This window comes from Ambystoma mexicanum, chromosome 5p (genome assembly GCF_040938575.1).
Source record: "Ambystoma mexicanum isolate Mex_15411 chromosome 5p, UKY_AmexF1_1, whole genome shotgun sequence".
Classification (NCBI taxonomy): Eukaryota; Metazoa; Chordata; class Amphibia; order Caudata; family Ambystomatidae; genus Ambystoma; species Ambystoma mexicanum.
This window is the reverse complement of record NC_090930.1, coordinates 934,339,883-934,361,286: the sequence shown is the minus strand read 5'-3', so window position 1 is coordinate 934,361,286 and position 21,404 is coordinate 934,339,883. Positions and strand designations below refer to the sequence as shown.

The 21,404-nt window shown below is 43.2% G+C and overlaps 1 protein-coding gene across 8 annotated transcripts in view; it reads right to left on the bottom strand.

Moving 5' to 3' along the window:
* The window catches only part of PIEZO2 (piezo type mechanosensitive ion channel component 2), a 1,512,892-nt gene that overhangs the window by 106,967 nt on the left and 1,384,521 nt on the right, over positions 1-21,404 (bottom strand). For all 8 annotated transcript variants that reach the window (XM_069613375.1, XM_069613368.1, XM_069613370.1 and 5 more), the window contains one exon: positions 5,150-5,332. In XM_069613375.1, the coding sequence (XP_069469476.1) occupies positions 5,150-5,332 (183 nt within the window). The remainder of the gene's footprint in view (positions 1-5,149; positions 5,333-21,404) is intronic.

Sequence of the window (21,404 nt, the reverse complement as noted above, 5' to 3'; positions counted from 1 at the left end):
AGACGTTAAACGGATGGATTTCCGTAAAATCCACCTGTTTTAGGACCTGCTAAAGTATCATTTGTAGACAGCATTTACATTTTTTTAAATGCAAAGTAAAGGGAAACAGTATAGGCAATTTCGCCTGATGTTACTCGCTCCCTTTTCCACTCCATTTTGTAAATGTGGAAAATTGCATGAAGGGGCCCATTAGCATGTAAGTTCTAATGTTCTTGGTCCCATCCACACAATTTCCACTTTTTGAAACAGGACCCTTGTGTGTGTCAAGGTTCTTCTCAGAAGCATAACTTGGTGATGCTTGTCAAGTTTGCAAACATGGTCTGTGGATGCATGGATGAGTGTTTGTTATTTACACATCTTCATTTATTCTTTTGCTGAGCACTGCTCGTTTTTATAAATCAATAACTGTGTGTGTGTGTTATTTTTAGTACACCACCTCACCCAAACACATGTGCCTCATTTCACAGCATGGCACAGGCACGTATGGAGGCCTGCATGGGACAGCATGCCTCAGTGCTTCTACTCACTTGCACAGAGCAGCTTCCGTTGTTATTACAGTGGCAGCAATGCAAAAAGAAATCTGCATTGCAAAAAGAAACTTTGAGAGCGCGCCACACAAGTGGAAGTGGTCCTCTTTGACTGCTTCCACCTTCTGACTTGTTCTTGCTTGGCCTGGGCAGAGGGTAACCTTTCAGTACAGGCTGGCCGCAAACCACAGAAGAACCCCAGCGCTAGTCACAAGGGAGAGTGGCATGCCCACTGCCTGCCCTCTTCATCCTGTGCAATGCAATGAGACAGACATGAAAACTCTGAAATCTGCAATAGGATTTATGGATTGCAATGCAACTTTTGCAAATTGCAATTGTCAGCTATGCATTACAATAACCATTGCTTTTGCATTGAGTTGGTTCTGTACACACGAAACCAGTTTGCACATCTCTCTCCGCTGTATATTGGATAGATTCCCAGCACACACCATTCTTTTTGTGGAGTGGACAATGTCATTATAAGGTGTTGGACTATCACTTTAGAATGTATTTCTTTGGAATCTGCCTATAAACGTCATGTCTTTGTGTATATATGTATTTGGTTATGAACCCAAGTGTTGCATGGCCATAATATGGAAATGGCTTGTGGGATGTTTTTACCCATGCATCCAAGCCCTACAATAAAACTGTGCAGTACTGGCATGGAAAACATCATGATGGCCAGAACTCCCCAGAGAGTGCACAGGGAAACATGAAGAATAGGCTGCCACCCATTTTTGCATATGTTGTGAGCACAGGAGGGCACTGCCTAAAACCACCAGTGGGCTACACACACAGTAGCCTGAAACCATTGGGAATGGCAATGCTGATTGCCAAAAAAAGCAACTCAGAACTGTGGGGAATTCATTTTCTTAATCCCAAAAATGGTTGCATTACCAGTACTCACCACTATCAGAAAGCCGGCGTTTTAAAACCACCAGACTTTTGTGTAAAACTGAACAAATGAAACAAAACCAGACCAAGGAAAGACTTGCTAAGAGGTGGATACAATGTAAAACTATATTCTGAAATGACTTGAAGGAAGTAATTATTTAATGTATATGTAAAAATTGTCAGTTTGATTTCAATGTAAAAAACTGGGAACAAAAAGTGACATTTAGCTGAAACCTGGCTTAATGAAACTGGATTCTGCCTGACAACTACCCCCGACAGGAGAAACCTGCTCAGCCACTCCCCTTGCCAAAAGGAGTTGTCACCTCTCTGATTAGATCAGGGGTGGGGCAGCTGGGGACTACAGGGAGTTGAACAAAGGCCTGTCCTGGACTCAGGCAAATGTTATATTGGGGGGACGTAAAGTGGCTTCCTCTTAGGGGAAACTGGGAGGGGCAGTGCCTCTGCTAACAGCTGAGCTTGGGGGAAGTGGATAAACCAGTTATTCCACCCTGTGATGTGGGAAGCCACACCCCTTTTTGACCAGGGCATAATTTTAAAAAGATAGATAACTCATAGTGCGGACTTGTCAGAATTATATAAGTAATATCATTATTTTTGTGATTTTTCTGTGAACATTTTGAGAGGCGTTAGGACCCTGTGGTGTATTCTGGGGGGTTGCTAGCGGAAAATAGGGTCTCACTCCAAATGTCTGCATGTTAAAAATCTGACACTTCATCAATTAATGTCCATACTCCTTGCGCACATGTGTGTAATTTTGGGTAAATGTCCGATATTGCAAAACCAGTTAAAAAGTGCAAAATGTTGTCATTTTTGAATGCAAGCCCCCAGGAAGATCAGAGGCGAACAAGCATGGACCCTAAGGAATATATGATGTGCACATGTAATTTCAACAAATTGTATATCTGGGAAGGATGTATTTGAATCAAATATAGATTTGTGGGCAAACTGACAAGGGGAGGTTCCTCTGACCATAAAACCTACAGCATCACTCTGACTCACATTTCCTTCCCCCAATCAAGGGAGAGAGGAGGAATTGGCCAATGACAAGTAGAGAGGGGCAGGCTTAGCTAGGCCCAGGCACACACCCATTTTCAAAACACATAAAAAGAGACTGCTGGGACAGGTAGAGACATTCAATTCCATTGGCTGTGGAGCATGCTGACCGACGACTTCACATCCAGAGATCCAGACTTTAAATCCATCAATCTCCAAAGACCAGAACTTTACTTCAGAACCTAAAGCAAGGGCCTAAACCCACAAACTGAGAACTCTCCTCAGCAGGCCTCAGCAACCTTAAAATCATTTGCGAACTATTCCACAGCCGGGCGAGCTGTTTGAATTCTTTTGCCAAGAACAATTGCCAGAGACCAGACCAGAGATCCAGAGTGACCCAGACAGCTGTGAGCAGAACCAGAGAGCTGACCCAGATCACTGTGAAGTGCCGAGACCAGAACCGGAGTCCAGTCCAAACCCTGACCAGATCCGTGGCAAGGCCTATTTCAAATTTTATTGTGAGTACCTAGCAGAACTGTGCAGAACCAATCTCTTAGTTAAAATAATCGAATCCAAACTATTTTAACCTAAGTAGAACTGCCTCCTAGAAATCGTGCCATCTGTCATTTTTAAAGCTGCACAACAATCACCTGTCAATTCTGCAGCTGCAAGCTGTCACCTGTCATTTTGAGTTTTACTTTAAATCCGAAAACGACCTTTACAAAATTGTTCATATCTCTGGAACCATTTGTCCTAGGAACTTGGTTTAACTTTCCTCTGAAAGCTTAGAATCTAGGTTTTCCAATGAACCTAGAACCGACTTGCTACTCCCTATACTTTTGCCGTAATCACGATTCAAGCACTCGCGAATTTTGCCGCGATTTGCGATTTGGCCTGATTTCTTTAACTGTAAAAAGATAGCAGCTTTTTGCTTTCCTCTGCTAAAAATGTGTTTGCCTCTTAATAACAATCCCTGAATCATTGCTAAAGTGAGCCTGAGCTCATCCCAAGTATCTCTCACTCACCCTGAACCTCCTAAAGGGAATTAAAAGCATTTTCAGCATATTTCTCACTTCATTGCCACCACATTCAAAGCACTTGGGCCTGTGTTTTAAAACTCATACCGGTTTTCTCTAAGCTTGCTGGGGTTGGAATTGAATTTCGTATTATATTTGATTGCATTCCTGAGAACTGTGTGTGTTACTTCCATCTCCTTCCATTTCTTACATTGCATAGGGGAGGGGGGTGAATTGCCAGAGAAAAAGTGATTATCTTATCTTTTGCTAAAATCGATCAAGTATTTCTGTACTGCATTTTATTCCTCATTGCTTTTCCCTGGAAATCATAAAAGTATTTTTGCTACTTTATCCATCCTATACTAACTCCTCATTGATTATAAAGAAGTGTGCTAGTGTCAGATTACCCATTGTTGATTAACATTAGATTTATAAGGGCGATATCGATTATTAATTTATTATAAAAGCATGGTATCTATTTTTTGTTTTATTTCTCAAATAAACCTTTTAAACTTGCAAAACAGTACTACTTCTTGGCTCAGTGGGGTCAGGGGGATTCTAAGAGAGGGGTGTTATATAGGGGTAGTCATCCAGAACTCATGAACTGGACATAAAGATAATAAGGGTTTCCATTCAGTATCCCAGACTAGGCATTGACTTAGCTGTAGTGTTGAATTGAATCCTCTTACAGACTCCTCCCATCGGAGGCTTGTGATGTCTGCTCTTGATGGAGATCTTCGCCACAGTTTCCTGCAGTTAAGGCAGCACGTTTTTCAAAAGCCTGCAAGAGTAAAGGGGGTTTCACGACTTTCTTGACTGATGGCAGGCTGCAAAGAGCCCTCAGTTGTGGGTCTAAGATATTCCAGAGGTGGGCGCCCTGTACTCTCGCGGTTTTTGCTTCATGTCTAATGGAGTGAGGTTGTGCAATACCATTGCCACTGACTGATCACCGGTTAAGACCGGGAACAAAATGAGTGATTAGTCGCCTTAGGTTTCCAAGTCCTTTACCCCTGAGAGCATTCTGAGCAGTGCAGCGTGACTTTAAGCAGTTCGTTGTTTCGTATGTTGGATGTTGGCTCTCTTTAAATTATATATTATCTCGTATAGGACAGTTGGATTTTAGGAAAAATTGACACACAAAAAGAAATATTCAGAGCAAAGGTTTCATGTTTGTCACAGTTTAGAGCAGGGTTGTCCAACTCCAGGCTTCAATGGGCCAGAATACTGATGGGTTTTCAGGATATCCCGCAATAATATTCATAAGAAAAAATGTGCCTACATTTACAGTCATTCTATGCAAATGTATCTTATGAATATTAATGAGGGGTATACTGAAACCCTGGCATGGATGCGTCCCTCGAGGCATAGAGTTGGACAACCCTGTTTTAGAGGGATTAGGTAATGGCTTGCACATGGTCACTTTCTTCTGTTACCTAATCACCCCCTCTGGCACCAGAGACCCTTATCTAAATAATGGTTACCCCACTTGACCAGATAGTGTTGTCCTGGAATACACCTACCTCATCTCCATGTGCCTCAAATACATTCTGTGCTAAAATTGGGAGTGTTCATCACAGGGCTACACAGCCACCCACACAAAGCATTAAGCATTGGAATTCAATGATTTGCTGTGCATTGTTCTTGTGTCTTATCTTATGTTATAGAGAGGAAAGAAAAAAGGGCATCTTGATACTTTACCTTTAAAATAGATCTGTGGAAAAACAAAGCGAGCAGCTGAACCAGGTCGTAGTGCACATAGCCTTCCTTCTTCTCGACGCCAATGATGTTTGGAGGATGGTAAGGTTTATCTTTCATGAAATCGAGGTTCTTGTTCCATGGGAAGAATCCAAACTGGAAGAAGTACTTGATGACGATTGTTACCTGCGCAAAGGCAACCCATGTTAAAACCTTTTTAGAGGACCTAACTAGGCATGGCATTCAATCCCCCATAAACACAATATAGTCACATATATGGACATAATTGAACGAAGCACAATGTATTGTTATAATGTTTGGTATGCAATTAAAATAATATTTGAGAACATGCCCCAATGCTCCAATATATCACAATTCTCATCGAAGCAATAATCCCTGTTGTGGTCGACAGCGGGGGCGTTCACACCTGGTAATGACCTGGGGCCAAGGATACGGGTTTGAGTAAAGTCTTAACATGGGCACCGGTGCCATCACCAGTCAGTTACCCCCCTTTTACTCCACCTAGGGGCTAATAGCTATTAGCACCCCAGCAAGTTTTCTGAGGTGATATCTTAGATTTTATGTTATTTGGAAATTTCATGTTGGACTCTTCAGAAGTTAAAAAAAAACTACAAACGATAAGGGAACAAAATTAAACAGATGTTATAGGAGGTTTGCTCATATTGCATTCTTGGGAACCCTGGAAGTGTGCGCACCTGAATTGGGGTTCAGTAGAATTAATTCCGTTCACGGTAAAGTGGGTATCTTCACTTTCTCTTTGCTAATTACTGCACATGAAATACACATGATCATTTTGGAATAACGGTTCTGGTTTTGGGGTTAGCATGACCTTAATGTGTTTACATCGCTAAATGTGGCGTAATGATAGCTACATTAGCAATGTAGCCTCTACCGCCCAGCTGTTTAGCTAAGGTTACGAAAGTCATGATTCCTTTAAAGATCTTGTGGGAAGTGATTCAATATACCTGTAAGTCAAAATGAGGGAAACCCACCAACTCTCTTTAACCAGCAATATTTGTATACAGTTATTCACTCTGCCCCACAGAAACATTCCTCCAGTCTAGGCTTACAGTGAACAAGACAATTTAATGCCTGAATAAGGCAACGTGATGAGTACATGAGACAGGACAGGAGTCCCAAGATGGCAGCAGGGTGCCCACTGGGTGGAGGGGGATAATCAATGAACACGTCAGAGTGACCAGTGAGTGAGCAAGGATGAGTGTTTACTCAGGTGGGGTGGCCAGTAAATAGGGAAGAGAGACGTTGGGTGGACAGTGAATGAGACATGGTGATGAGTACACGGGCAGTGGGCAGTACTTGAGGTAAAGGGACCAGTGATTGCAGGGCTGGTGCAATTATACCCCGTAGGTAGCATTCCCTGTTTCTCAGCATGCCTCAGCTGCCATTTTGTCACATGGTAGCAGACCTACATGGGCACTGTCACTAAATCCCCCACACACAAACAGGACAGGTAGAAAGACTGCATGCAGAGGCCTAGCGTGTCGTGCCATCTCAAACAGAACAGGTACAGCATGGGTGGGACCAGTGCTAGATTCCCTCAATAAAAGGAGTAGCAAGTGCAGGAGGTATGCCTTACATATCGAACAGCCACAACATGGCCGCCGTTAGTCCAGCATTCCCTGAGAAACAAATGCAAGCGTTGCTCACAAACAAGGACAGCATGGCCAGAACTAGTGCATGCATTTGTTTTACAAATAGGTGCACCGTAGGCATGGAAAGCTTCCTCTCCATGTGGAGTGGGGTGGAGCATGGGTAAGCCAAGGGTAAGCCTATCTCGCATATAGATACCAACATCATGGACCCTGTTACTACATGCTTTTCTCACAGCATGCACAGGTACACCATGGGTAGGGCTAGTGCAACCTTCCCTCATGACATGGACAGAGCAAACTCCAATCCCAAACAGAAGCAAGTACTGCTGTGGCGTCTGGTTAATATATTTGACCGGAGAGGTGCAAACATTTCTCATTAATATGCAGGAGAAACCGAGCCTAGCAAAGGAGCCCCAACAAATCAAGGAATGTCCAAAGGGTTCTCCCCCCAAGAGCATATTTCAAATAATGGGTTACATGGTGCATTTTACAGCATACTAGTGGGCCTCTTTACAAGTTGGCTGGTACAGTAATAATCTGCCAGTAATAACATTAACTGGCACATTACCGCACGAGCCAACCACCATGTTTGCCAGTGGGGCACCTGATTTACCTCCAGCTGAAAGCTGGAGGTATGACAGGTGCCTTACCAGCAAAACACACCAGTATTACTGGTGCCAGTAACACCTGCAAATGCCTGCCACTTGTAATCCGGTGGTAATACCGCCGGCCCAAGTGTTGGTAACAGTAATACAGTTTGGTGGTATCTGTGCAGATTTATTGCCCAGATACCACCAAACTCGTAATGAGGCAAAGTACTGTCTGTAGACATGTGGTTAAAAGCCATATAGTTTACATTTGGATTTGTAGAGTAATATATGAACAGATTCAAGAGATACCAAGTCACCAACAGTGCACATTTTCACGATTCTCTTTCCCACAATATATGCCAGTACTCTGCCATTATGAAATGCACATTTGTATGCTGGCAGTACCCATGCACATCTATGTCTGCTGCACCAAAATATACCAACATTCTCACATCAAAATATTCTCATGTTTGCTATGACATTAAAGCCGGTAATGATAGTATATGAAAAGATGCCATTGCTGGCACAGCCAATATATGTCAGTATTCCAACATAAGAACATAGTCCTGTTGACTTTGATCATAATGCCAGTAAACGGGCATGCCACTATAAGAAAGCCACTGTAAGAAAACTGGCCCATACTAGCTGCACACATTTGGGCTAGTATGTCCACATTGGAACATCTATCATGTTGTCTTTGACTATAATGGTAGTAAAAAATACCACTGTAAGAGAACATGTCCATACTGGCTTCAATAATGTTGGCGACTTTGCCCAGGTAAGAATGACCATCATGTTGGTCTTGCCCCTAATGCCAGTATAAAAAGTCATGCCTTTGTAAGAAAACATGTCCATGCTGCCTGAACCAATGTAGCCCCAGACATCTCTTTTTAAAAACACTGATCAGGTTCAGACAAAAAGGAAAAGACATGCCTCATATCGGAAGAACTCAGGGGCCTTGGCGGCGACTGAGGATACCTGCTATACCTGTGTTGCAACTGATTTTTGAAAATGTCGATTTAGACAAGACTCAGCAAACCAAGAGAAGGGGAGAGGCAAAAAGCACGGATAAAGTGGGGGCAAAATGTGGTACACTAGACGATTGGGTCAGGGTGAGGTCCCCAACAGCAGAGGAGCATTGGGAGGTCCAAGCAGTGAAGTCTGTACTCTCCAATGACTGGGAAGACTCAGAAGCTTGCATATTAGGGCCAGACCAAACTCCATAGGGTGAAAGGTCCAATCATGCTCTGATTACACTAGAGGGGAACAAAAGCTCTCGCTTAGTGTAGGAGCTGATGATAACTGTCACAGACCTTTTTACTACGTACAAAAGCAGCCTCTTGAATAGACAAAGGCTATTGAAACTTTTATATATCTTCCCACAGTTGAGCTTGACTTTGTCTAAACACATTGTCCGAGTTGTTCTTCCCGACTCACTTGTGGATATTAAATGGCCAGGCATGCATCTGTGCAGTAAACATGGCAACGTCAGCTAGCTTTATGAAAATGGGCTATCTGCTGGAAGTAGGTGCTCCCTGTGTTGCCAATGTTGGAGCTCCATCAAATAGTAAGGTTTTTTGAGGGAAGGGTGTTGAATACCTGAGCAATTTAGAAAAGTGGGAAATTCACTGCCCTGCGGTTCCTCCTCCTTTCCCCACAATAGGGTGTGGCGAATCAGAAAATCCCAATGACTTTTGGACGTGATCGAATGGGGTGGACACATCGACACTGGATTACATCTCCTCAGGGGGCTGTTACGGTAATCAGATTCAAACAAACTCTAGTGACCATAAACACCTACAAGTGGAGCTCCTCGAGTTGCAGGCACAGCCCTGGGATTGTCTGGAGAGCTTGTATCAGGTGAAGTCCCAGGGCTAAGCCCTGAGGAGTGAAGGGCTGTGGACTCGCTGTTGGGCTGTGGCGAGTGTTCAAACTGACTCGCATTTCTTTTTCACTGGAAACTGCACTGCAAATATCGACTCGAAGTTGGAGGTGCGTGTGCCTGTGCCTTTAAACTTTGAACTTTCAGTTCAGTTGACCACCTGACCTCTGGTACAAGAGGCCACCTCCGCCGCCCTTGCGGCGCTAAGCCGTGAGGAGTGAAGGGCTGTGGACTCGCTGTTGGGCTGTTTGGCGAGTGTTGAGCTCGTGGGGTACCATTCTTTCCGGGCTGAGATAAAGCAGTCCGTGGAAGTAAGAAGGAGTGGGCGTTCCGCCCTACAAAGAAAGAATGGAGGACTTGGGGCGACATTTGAGAAGTAATCGCTCTAGTCGAGAGGATTCTGGCTTGGATCTGAGGAGCCCTTTGAAAAACCCATCTCGCCAGCATCAAGCAGTCACTACAACGTCTGCAACATCGCTGAGTAAACATGAGATTGCAGGTACGGGTACGGGCTTATTGGACTTCAGACTCCCAGTAACGAGTCTAAACATTGATGTGTTTCTTCCTATGTCCATAACCCCCCTCTGCCAACAAGTAAAGCCTGCATCTGAGATAATCTGAGTGGCGGTTTCTGACCCCCAAGACTTTATCCAATCTCCCCTAGCCTCCTCCTAAACCCCCACAAAAGCCCAACAACCCACTAATCGGATGACGTTGAAGGTGAGGAGGTAGCGGCAAATGGCGCGCCGACTGCGGCGGAGTTGCAGAAGCCTATGCCGTCTCTGCGACTCCCAGCGGGCGGGGACACGTTAGGAGTCTCCGCAGGGGACGAGAAGGGAGTGGAGGATGAACCCGAGGGTGGAAGGACGGAGGGAAGACCGCTGTTGGCTGGGGCCGGCGAGGTGTACTCACAGGGGGAGAGCCTCGTGGGCACAGAGCATGAGGACGTGGTGGGGGGGGAACTCCCAGCAGAAAGTACTGCCTTAAACATTGATGACTGGCCTAAGGAAAACCAAAATGCTATAAACAGTGATATTTACATGGAAATCCCCCAACCAGCACAATTAACGCCTATGGTAACATCAAATTTAAAATCATCATTAAATATTACCATAGAGGTCCATTCTGCAATGACAGGCCCCGATTTGAAGACCCCAGACTAAAAGATCTCTCCGGATGAATCGGCATCAGACAGAAAGAAGAACCTTCAAGAGGGAGTACGCGACGAAACAGTGAATATTGAAACGGGTGATAAAACTGGACATAATAATAATCCCACCAAAACCTGTTCCCCGTCTGTATGAAACAAAGCACACCCAGCTTATGGTTTGACACCGCCTATGAAATCTCTTGCAATAAATTCTCAAAAAAAAGCCCTCACAAAAACAAAGGGGTAGTAGAATAAAGATACTGTCAGCGACAAGGAAACCGACCCAAAAAAAGAACATAAGTACACAAAACAAAAGAGTGGTGCGAAAAATCACCCCAAGACTAAAAACAAAGTCATGTTCTACAAACTTTGTGGCCAGTTTTTTCCTAAAACTGCTGACCAAAGAAAAACGCCAAACAGAAGAACTGTCTGATGCAGATTTGTTGGAAGGCGACATTTCGCCTATAAACCACAGGCCTCAGGGAACAAGGTTTGTATGGTCAGGGATGAGAACGGGCACCCCACGACCAGCTCTAAAAACAGGAATTCAATACTTTAAAGATCCAGAATTACTGGAGGCGAACGCAAGTCTGGGGTCTCCCGTGCAAAAAAATCAGCAACAGGAGAAATACTGGAAAAAACAAGCGATACTTCCTCCGAGAGCCCGAAGCAACCAGTAACTGGGAGCAGTCCAATGCCACATGGTGCCACTGCAAACAACAGTGAAAAGGTGGCGGAACATCCTATATCCAAGGAGAATATTGGGACAATCACTTATGAAAACGATCTGTCTCAAGCTGAAAGAACCATAAGGGATATACCACATGAGGTTCTACCCCTGGAAAAGGATCTGAAAAAGACATCAAAAGAAAAAGACCCATCTCGAGGTGAAAACAATTTAAGGGATACCCCATGCGAGTCCCTACTTGTGGAAAACGTCCCAAAAAATACTCCAAAAAAACGACTACAGAAGGGGAACTCCTGCCAGAAAAATCAACGAAGCACACCGATTTTGGACCAAGTCCCATGACAGGCTCCCCCTTTGCGGTCACCTCCTCGAAATAGAAGATCGTCAACCTGGTCACTCAACAACGAGAAAGATACTCCAATATTAAACAGAAGATCCTCAACCCTGATCTCTGATAATGAGAAAGAGACAGAAAAAAAAAACCAGACATTTTTGCTGTAATTTCAGCAATAACAATCGCCATGAACCCATTTTGTAAACTGTATGAATCCATCTATGATACTCTAAAGGATCAGTCAACCCTGGTAACCATGCTCCACACGAAAATGACCTACGTAGAAGGATTCATCACAGCTCTGGATGCAAGGGGACGAGGGCCCGGTATATGTAATACCTCAAAAAATCAGGTAAATGAAGAAACCAGGCCACAACATGACCTGGAACCTGTGAAGCATATCCAGCAAAAAAAAAATCAGTTACATCTCAGACTGAGGATATATCAAAAAAAGTGTCGAACAAATCGGTCAGAGATGAAGGTCAACAGACTGATGAAACACAAACGTCTAGAGAGAAACAGAGTGTTCCACTGAATGTTCGAGAAGATCCAGAGATCGACCCCCAAATAAAACCACAAGAGCAACAAGGGGTTATCCAGCAGATGTCAATAAAGAAAAAACCGGCAAATGGTTGCGTGGTTATGACTGTGGAAAAAGATGTCTTGAGTATGACGCCTATGGTAGGCAGAGGGGAAAGGGACTCTCAAGCCAAGTCAAAAAGGGGGGAACCCCTAAAGACTGATGAGCAAAGACGCAACAAACCATCAAGTAAGGAACAAGTAGCATATCCGCTCTTTGCAAACGACAAAAGGCTTACAAAAAAAAACAGGAAACAGAGTGGTAATAATAGAAGCTCAGCAAACGACCTCTGAGACGTTGAAGAATCAAAAAAACAAGCGCAAAGAAACACAATCCAAGGAACAATCGAGAAAGAGAACTGTGGTTATGCAAGATCCAGAGCCTCCTAATTTGGAAAATATAGATCAGGTGTTTCTCTAAATAAACAAAAAATGGTGATTGAGGTCCAGGAAACAGCATTGATCGGATGGACCTGTCGGTCTACTCTGTGGAAACTGCAGACTCTGAATCCTTGCAAACAACGCAGCACCAGGGCACCCCCGAGAAAATAGAGGAGAGTAATAACTCAAGAAAACGTGGACAATGAGCAAACAAGTCCTTTTCTGACTCTGAAAGAAAGGCGGGAGAAATTATCAAGGGGCTCTTCGAACAGTGAAACGGTGAAAATGCCTATAACACGAAGAGAGAAAAGGCAGACAGACTCCAAAGTGAAAGCATTGGACTCATGGGACATAAAACATAGGAGTAGATCACCCCGCACAAAAGGAAATATGAAAACTCAGTTCTGGGAGGAAGTCCAATCTGTTAATAACCGAAAGAAAGAACAGAAGAGGAAAGCCTTACCGGAACCAAGTCAAGAACGAGATCTAAGGAAGAAAAGAAATAACAATTCAGAGAATGGGAAAGACACTCACATCCCACATAGTAAAACAATTGGTAGTGAAAGCTCTTTCAAACTGGAACATGTGGGTGATACCCAGGACAATTTGATTTTGAACAGGAAAAACATAATGGCTCTAATTAAGTGCATCCCTAATCTGAGGCAGATCACCTCTGGCGACATCAGATTTGTTGAATTTAGTTCTATGGGAAAAAGAGACTGCGTCTACTTACACACCCCCGCCCTAATAATCAGGGCTATGACAATAATGGAGCAGGAAAGCTTCCAAATGATGGGGTATGACTTATGCGAGTGCCGTCTAAGAAGTGAGAAGACACAGTGTGAAAAAAGTCAACGGGAATCACAAGAGAATATACAGTCAAATCAGGAAAACCTACCGGCGCGCATCAACGAACCTCTAGTCAGACCAACTAATATACCGATACATAAAGAGGAGGAGACCACGAATGCCAAGTGGACAGGCACTTTAGAGAGGCCGGGTAAAAGAGCAGAATCAACTACAGATGGAAGGGAGGAAACTCCATACTTGGATCGTTTGAACAATGGAAGATACCCAAAGGGACCTCTCTAGAGCCTAAAAATCACATTTGCACAAGAAGAACCAGAGAGGGACAATGAACAAACGACTTCGAACAACCTTAAGGATGGGGATAAGGGTGAACTCTCCAGATGGTCGTGGATTTCGAAAGCTTTAACAAAGAAGAGCTAGCCACGCATTGAAGAGAAGGACAGAAGTGAGGAAGCCCAGGGAGCTGAGGCCAAGGAAGTGGAGAACAATACCATCGTAATGGGAAGTTGGAAGACCAGGGGCTTCAATCACTTACTGGAAATAAGCGATGTTAATTTAGGAGACTTTGACATCTTATGTCTCCAAGAGACATGGCTAATAAAAAAGCCATTTCTGGAGGGCTACGAAACGTACCTTTCCCCAGCAATACGCTCCAAAAGAGGCCGACCATCTTCAGGTTTGCTGAAAGCCATCAGATCTGGAGTGGGAATCCAATTTATAAAAACTGTAACATTAAACATCCACTTCCATGTTTCGGCCTTGAAATGGTCTAAGATAACCTCAGAAAATAACAAAGACACTCCAAAGGATGAAACAGTGATTCTGATAAATACGTATTGGAATCCTGCAGCGATTAAGAACGAGGATTATCTGAAATTGGCTGACAATATAATGGAAATTCATCATTCTATGTGGTGACCTAAACGCGGTTTGCCCTAAAGTCAAAATGCCGAAGCGACCGAGGAAAAAAGTCCCATTAAACATGATCTGAGGTCATTTATGGAAGGAGGCGATGTCATCTTGGGACCTTCATAATCTAGAAACATCAACATCTAGCCGTGGCCCACCAATCCCGACATGGGAAAGAAATAACCAGAGCGCCAACTTAGACCATATATTCGTCTGTAACGAGATGCTGAAGATCGTTGCCGAATTTGAGGTGGCGAGAACAACTAATAGTGACCACGACCTTTTAAAGGTAACATGGACTAACACGAGGAGCACCAGACCAACTATGGCAGGTGAGATTGAGGCGTTTAAAGGAGGAACAAAACTGAGACTGTCTGAAAATGCAGTGGTAGAATTGACTGATACATACACCACCATTTGCAAGTTAAAGAAGCAAAGAGGTTTGACAAATGGCAAAGAAAATATTGACTACCAACCACTGCTAAAAGTCTATGAAAAGAAAAAAAAGATCTGGCAAAATCGTGAGATAAAAATTCACATACATGAATTCAACAAATGTATAGTCGAAGAGAGAAAAAAATTAAGGAAACTAAAACGCCAAGCAAGGAAAAAAAACACCTCTGAGTCTACGAATCAGGTAAAAGTCGCAGTGAAGATATACAAAAGCTGGCTACGACATCAAAGAGTGACTATTAACCAACCTGACGCAGCTGCAATGCTAAAGACAGTGTGCAGTAAAAAAACAAGAGATTACAAACACAATAAATAACATTGTGGGAGAAGAAGCCGGGATGAAACATTTCAGAAGTCTTTTCCAGAAACTCGGACGCCATAATTCAGCGACTTCAGCGGTCCCAAATATACCATGGATGACAACGTGGGATGCGGAAGACATAAAGAGAAAACTTGTTTGTTTAAACAACTCAAGGTCCCTTGGGCCGGATGGCATTATGAACGCAGACTTGAAAGAACATCAAGCAGAATGGGTGGCTTTCATCTATGAGATAATAAAGAACTGCACAAAATTCAGATCCATACCCATTTCATGGACAACAGCAATCATTGTGCCAATTTATAAACACGGACCAAGAGAGGATCCAAAGAACTACCGCCCATACACATTTCTCGACGCCATAATTCAGCGACTTCAGCGGTCTCAAATATACCATGGATGACAACGTGGGATGCGGAAGACATAAAGAGAAAACTTGTTTGTTTAAACAACTCAAGGTCCCCTGGGCCGGATGGCATTATGAACGCAGACTTGAAAGAACATCAAACAGAATGGGTGGCTTTCATCTATGAGATAATAAAGAACTGCGCAAAATTCAGATCCATACCCATTTCATGGACAACAGCAATCATTGTGCCAATTTATAAACACGGACCAAGAGAGGATCCAAAGAACTACCGCCCATACACATTTCTCGACGTGGTTGGGAAGGTGTTTGGTTCACTACTTTAGGAACATTTTCAAAAATGGGCAAGATCCTCAGGTAATGAAGACCCACTCCAATCTGGGTTCCTGAAGGATGCAGGGACGGCTTCAAACATCTTACTGTTAAGCACCTTAAAAAGTAAGATTCACGAAGGAAGCCCAATAATCCATCTGGCTTTTGTTGACCTGGTCCAGACTTTCGATCAGTTCAACCATGAAATTTTATGGGAAGAACTAAGACCTAGAAGATGCCTGGAAGGCATTCTGGAACCCATTAGGGCGCTTCATCAAGACACCTCGATCAGGGTATGACTAAATCGAGAAGGGCTGTTATCGGAACAAATTCCAACAGCCAGAGGAGTAAAGCAAGGGTGCCCCCTTGCTCCGACACTCTTCAACTCATATCTTTGGGACATAGAAGAATGTGAGTCGGAGATCTGCTCATTTCCACCGACAGTAGGAAGAACAAAAATGTCAAGACTGCTCTACGCGGATTACCTTATTTTACTGGACTATACCCCGATTGGCCTTCAGAGCCAATTAAATGAACTGGCATCTTACATTAAGAAGAACAACCTGGAAATCAATAAGAATAAAACTAAAGTCATGACTGTGGAGAAACAAAATGCCCACACCGAGAATTTCAGATGGACCCTGGAGGGGGAGAAGATCGAAACAAGTGAAGGAATTTAAATATCTTGGGGTAATCCTAAGTAACAATAAACAAGAGTGCCCAATGCAAAACTATCTCTTGGAAAGAGCGAGGAAGCTGGCAAGTCAGGCCAAGGCGATAGATGGAAGATTCAGCCAATTTACAGTAATCCCCCTGATCCAATTCTATAAGGGCAAGGTGTTCCCCTCTTTAATCTATGGGGCAGATGCTATGCTGATGATTCCACAAGATTTCTGGAAGCGCATAGAAGGTCTCTTCTGGCGAAGTGCCCTGAACTTGCCAGCATCAACGCTGGTGGCTACCATTCGCCAAGAATTGTGTTTGCAATCATTGGAGTCGATGGTGACTAGAAACACAATAATGCTATACAGGAAGATCAAAATCAGCAACTGTCCAAACGTAATGACCATCATCCATACAGAAATTAAAGATAAAAAAAGCAACCTGTTGATGACCAGGGTGAAAGAAAATCTAAAAATTCTGGATGAGATTGACAGCTCTGAAGAAGAATTAACCCAAAACCTAAACAAAGTCAAACAAAAACTGTGGGAACGAGACTGGATACAGACGACATCCTTGGAAAATATAAGTAAGCTAATAAGACACCAGACACCAACAACAAGGAGCATAAATGATCCACCAAATTATCTAAAAAAGTTCCCAAACAAGGTTTTGAGAAACATCTTCTTGAGATTTCTAATGAACCTCCTGCCAACAAATGAGATCAGAGCGATAAGGAAAACATTGCTGGAAAATAATTGCCGTCTCTGTAAAAAGAAAGACCAAATTGAGACACTTCGGCATCTCCTATGGGCATGTACAAATTTGTCGAACCTGAGAAGCACGCACCTGGGACACATGTTCAAAGAGTCGACAACATGCAGAGAAGAGGACTGGTGGAACAGATTAATAGAGGGAGATAACATTTTCGTACGTGATTGCGGTCTCCCAATTCTTTTTGCACTTGAAACTGCAAGACCGCGAATGAGACTTGACTGAGAGTTTAAGACCAGATTTGAGGTGTATCCCTATCCCTGTCTTTCTTCCTTTCTTTTTAACTACCTTTTAAAAAAAATACCTTGTTTAACGTTAAGGAACTTTTTGTTGGAATGGACACCCGAAAAGATGAGAAAAGGACACAAAAAGCTAATTTTCTTGTAAAAAGTTCTTGTAAATTGAATCAAGTAAATAAAAAATAAAAAAAGATTACCTGACCCAGAAAGAGTCCTTCCTATAAATAAAAGGCTTGCTAATGATAGAATTGCTGAGGTGTTGGAGTCACTTTTGGCGATAGAGAAAGCAATGGAAATCCTCTCTTTGTATACATGACGTATTGGAGCCCCCACGTTTACATTCAGTTTCTATACAACAGTTCATCTGGAAGGATCTATGAACCAACGATTGCGGCAAAGAAACAAGTGGTTTCCAATAATATTTGATCTTTAAAAAAACTGTAAAGAAAGGGTAATATCACGCCCTCTTGCTGTAAACAGTTGATTGCTAATATTCGCACCAAGCCAAAAATCTGAATGACTACATATATAAATTCAGCCAGAACTGCAAACTGGCAGATTATGTTTAATCTGCTGAGGTCTAACGACAGCAAGTACTGCTGGTGGCTGCTGGTTAAAAGTGTGTGGTCCCCAAACCACAGCAAAGAAATCAAAACTACCGGGAATTCTATATTGGCAAACTATGGCCATATCTCAGCCCTTCCTGAGACCTCTTTTAATGTCTTCAGAGGTCATTAGCCGGGTGACCTTGAAGTGGAGCGTGGAGGATATTAGAGCTGTGATTATGCGACTCAAACCATCTAGATTCCTGGGTCCTGATGGCCTTTCAAACGTAGTGATACAAGGTGACCCGAATCTGTGGTCTATTCCAAAAAGTTATACAGGCGGTGTGATCCCCTCCTCTTGGAAAAAAATCACTTCTCATACCGGTTTTTAAGAAAGGAGATTGTGGGAATACAGTAAATTAGAGGCTAGGCTGGATTCCCTGGGTAAGATCGTTTCCACACTCCTTCTGAGGGAGCTGCAAGGCTGAATTAATCTGAGGCAGGTCCTTTCTGTGCAGCAAAGAGGATTCCTGAAAGGTATGAGTACCAAGTCCAATATTTGGTCCCTACAATACCTAATCTGGTGCACGCAACAGCAGACATCTACTCTGTACATTGCTTTTGTAGATTTCACAAAGGCTTTCGATACTGTAGATCGCAGTTGACTTTGGGGGAAGTTGACAGCATGGGGAATGGATTCAAAGTTATTGTATTTGATGAGGCAGTTCCACAAAGGCACGTCAGTGGTGCTAAGGCGTAGTCAATCTGGCCTTTTTACTAAATGTTTCCATTCAGTAAAGAGTTGAAGCTGGGATCCGTGCTCGCCCCATGCTTATCAATTTTTATTTGGCTGCCCTGCCCAATGTAATTCAAAACTGCAGACAATGTTCCTACTAAGATTGGTCCCCATAAGGTCTCTTGGCTAATCCACGCTGATGATACCGTGCTGCTAGACAGAACACCGATTGGCTTGCAACGCTCGCTAGCAGCACTGTACAAATACTCAATGGGCTTGAGGTGAACAAGACGAAAACGAAAATCATGATAGTGGGCAATAAACAAATGCATGGGACCTTCAAATGGAAAATTGGAAGCAAAGACATTGAGGTGGTTTCTAACTATGTGCCCATGGGGGCTCTGTTGAATTCAGTTCATTCAGCTGAAAAGGCATCAATATACACAAGCAATGTGCAAGTTGGGCATGGTAAAGAGTTTTGTGCATGCTGGTGGGGGCTATTCGGTGGGAGCCATGCGCCAAATGTATAACTTAACAACAAATGAACACAGAAGAAAGATGGGCTGCCCTACTCAGTGGGAAAAACAATAAATATATATATATACACACAATCACTCTCTTTCCCAGCAGCATACTGGAACTCAACAGAAGAAACTTCTGAGACACATTATTCATTTATTTATTTATTTCGTTTTTTTTTATTTATTTTTTTTCTCCACATTTTAAAGAACCAGATGAAAAAGTTTTCAAATAAACTAAATCATTAAAAAAAAATGTTTTATAACTTAAGCATTGCGTTCACTATACTGTACAGTGTCGAAATATGTACAGACAGCAAATTAAAATGGTTAAAAACCCTGAAGGGCAAGCTGTGGCAGGGATACAGTAGGTATGCCACAATCTTTAATGGTGGAAGGCATCCGGATGGAATTGGGCCTGGTTTCCCTGGCAACTTCCATACAGGTGAAGCGAAGCCTGATTCGTTTTAACATCCTTACTGACCAGGGAAAAACACAGCTGAGCTGGTACGGGGAGCAGTGCATTTCTCCCTAGGAACTCGATCGGGTTGTGAAAGGAATGATTCAGGCTCATAGGGAGTTGCAGGAATAAACTGATTGGAAAATGGACCCAAAAGTAAAGCAAGGCCTGAAATAGAAGGCGTATGATGAGTGGCACAGGTCTCAAAATGGAAGTGTTTTATAATGGCGCAATCCCATAGGAAAACGTTCCATGAATCAGCCCGTGAGTGTTTGGAGGGGGACAATGTATTTGCAAATGTATGTTACGCAGCCTTTCCCATAGTTATCCCCTGCTACTGATTTGTGTCTTCAACTGGGGTTCTCAGTGGTGATCAATTTTGGTCTTATATTTTTAGCCTGTCGCCTAGGGTTCTCACTCAGGCTACTTGTAACTCATGGAGACAGAAAAATATCTTTTGTTGAAAAACTAAGTGGGCTGCTGGGGTGTTGCAATTCATTCATTTTAGAATTGAATTGTGATGTTATTATCTATTATGGAAACACTTTTAATCTTATGTATTTAACCGCTTACATTTGTATGATATTCCGTTATGTTTAAGTTACATTGTGCATTGTATGCAAAAAGGGTTTCTTTGTAAACCATAGCATTAATACAAAATAAAAATAAAATATGTATATGTTTTTTGTTCTCATCATCAGGGACCAGGTCAGTCACAAATAACAGGTATGCCACGGGGGCAGACTCCTGTGCAGCCTGCCAGCTTCCATACTGGCCCAACAATATGTTGCGCGACGTTCCATCGCTCCCATTAGCACTTACTGGTGAAAGGGATAGGTCCATAGAGCGCATTGCACTTGCTCATCAGCCTGACTCTCTCAGGCTCGGCAACCCCTGACGGGCAGTGCTCCTTCCTGCTTGGGAATCAGTGTGTGTGGACACCAGGGCGAGTCACATGGGGACGAGGCAGCAGTGCGGCTGTTAGTTGGCCTGCATGCACATCGGCTTGCCTCTCAGGAAGCTAGCTAGCCTCTGAACAAACTGCGCCTCCTCTCTATATAGTTGTACTTTGCTCTTGTAACCTGCTTACCTGATCCTTACCCTTAATGTATATATAGCAATGCTTTCTTCTATATGTATGTACTCTTTCACTGTAACCTTGCACTAATGTAACCGAAACAATGCGCCCAGATACCTGAGGGCTAGGTGTGCCTAACATGCTCATATAATGAAAGCAGCTGCAGGGCATCACCATTTCCCAAAGTAGCAACTCTTCACTCCCAATTCTACCTACTCGGCCTGCTAGCCAGTACCAGACTGCTCTTAGTTTTAAGGGGTGAGCCAGAGAGGGAGAGGGGCTCAGCAGATGTGTCACGCATATGCAGGGCCATCCCATTTATCTAGTGATTGCTTCATTTAAGGGACCCTAACTTGGAGGGTCTGAGCCTCCGTCATGCGAGTGTCAGTTTTATGAAATGGCCACCAGAGCCTCTGAGACGTGTTGTTCAGCATTGCCTGGAAAGATATCGCAGAAAGGCAGCCCAGTTATTTCTCGTCTAGACATTCTATCCAAATAGGGAGCTTTTCCTTGCGAACATTAGAAGACATGTCAAACCATGTGTGCCCCAGCGAATGTACACAGATATTTCATTCTTACAACAAGCATATGAGCCAAAATAAAGTCAATTTCATCATGCAGGAGTTTTGAACTTGTATGAATATATATCTTTCCTCTTGAGAGCAAAACAAACAAATCAAATGAGACAAATCAAACATAGGGTCACTACCTTAGAGGCAGACATGTCTACATGTTGTTAATAGGTTTGTCATACATTTTTGTTGTTAATTTGTTCCTGCTAAAAGCTCCGAACAAAGGTGACTCAAGTACAACTCTTTAGAGCTAATGTTCCTAAGGGCC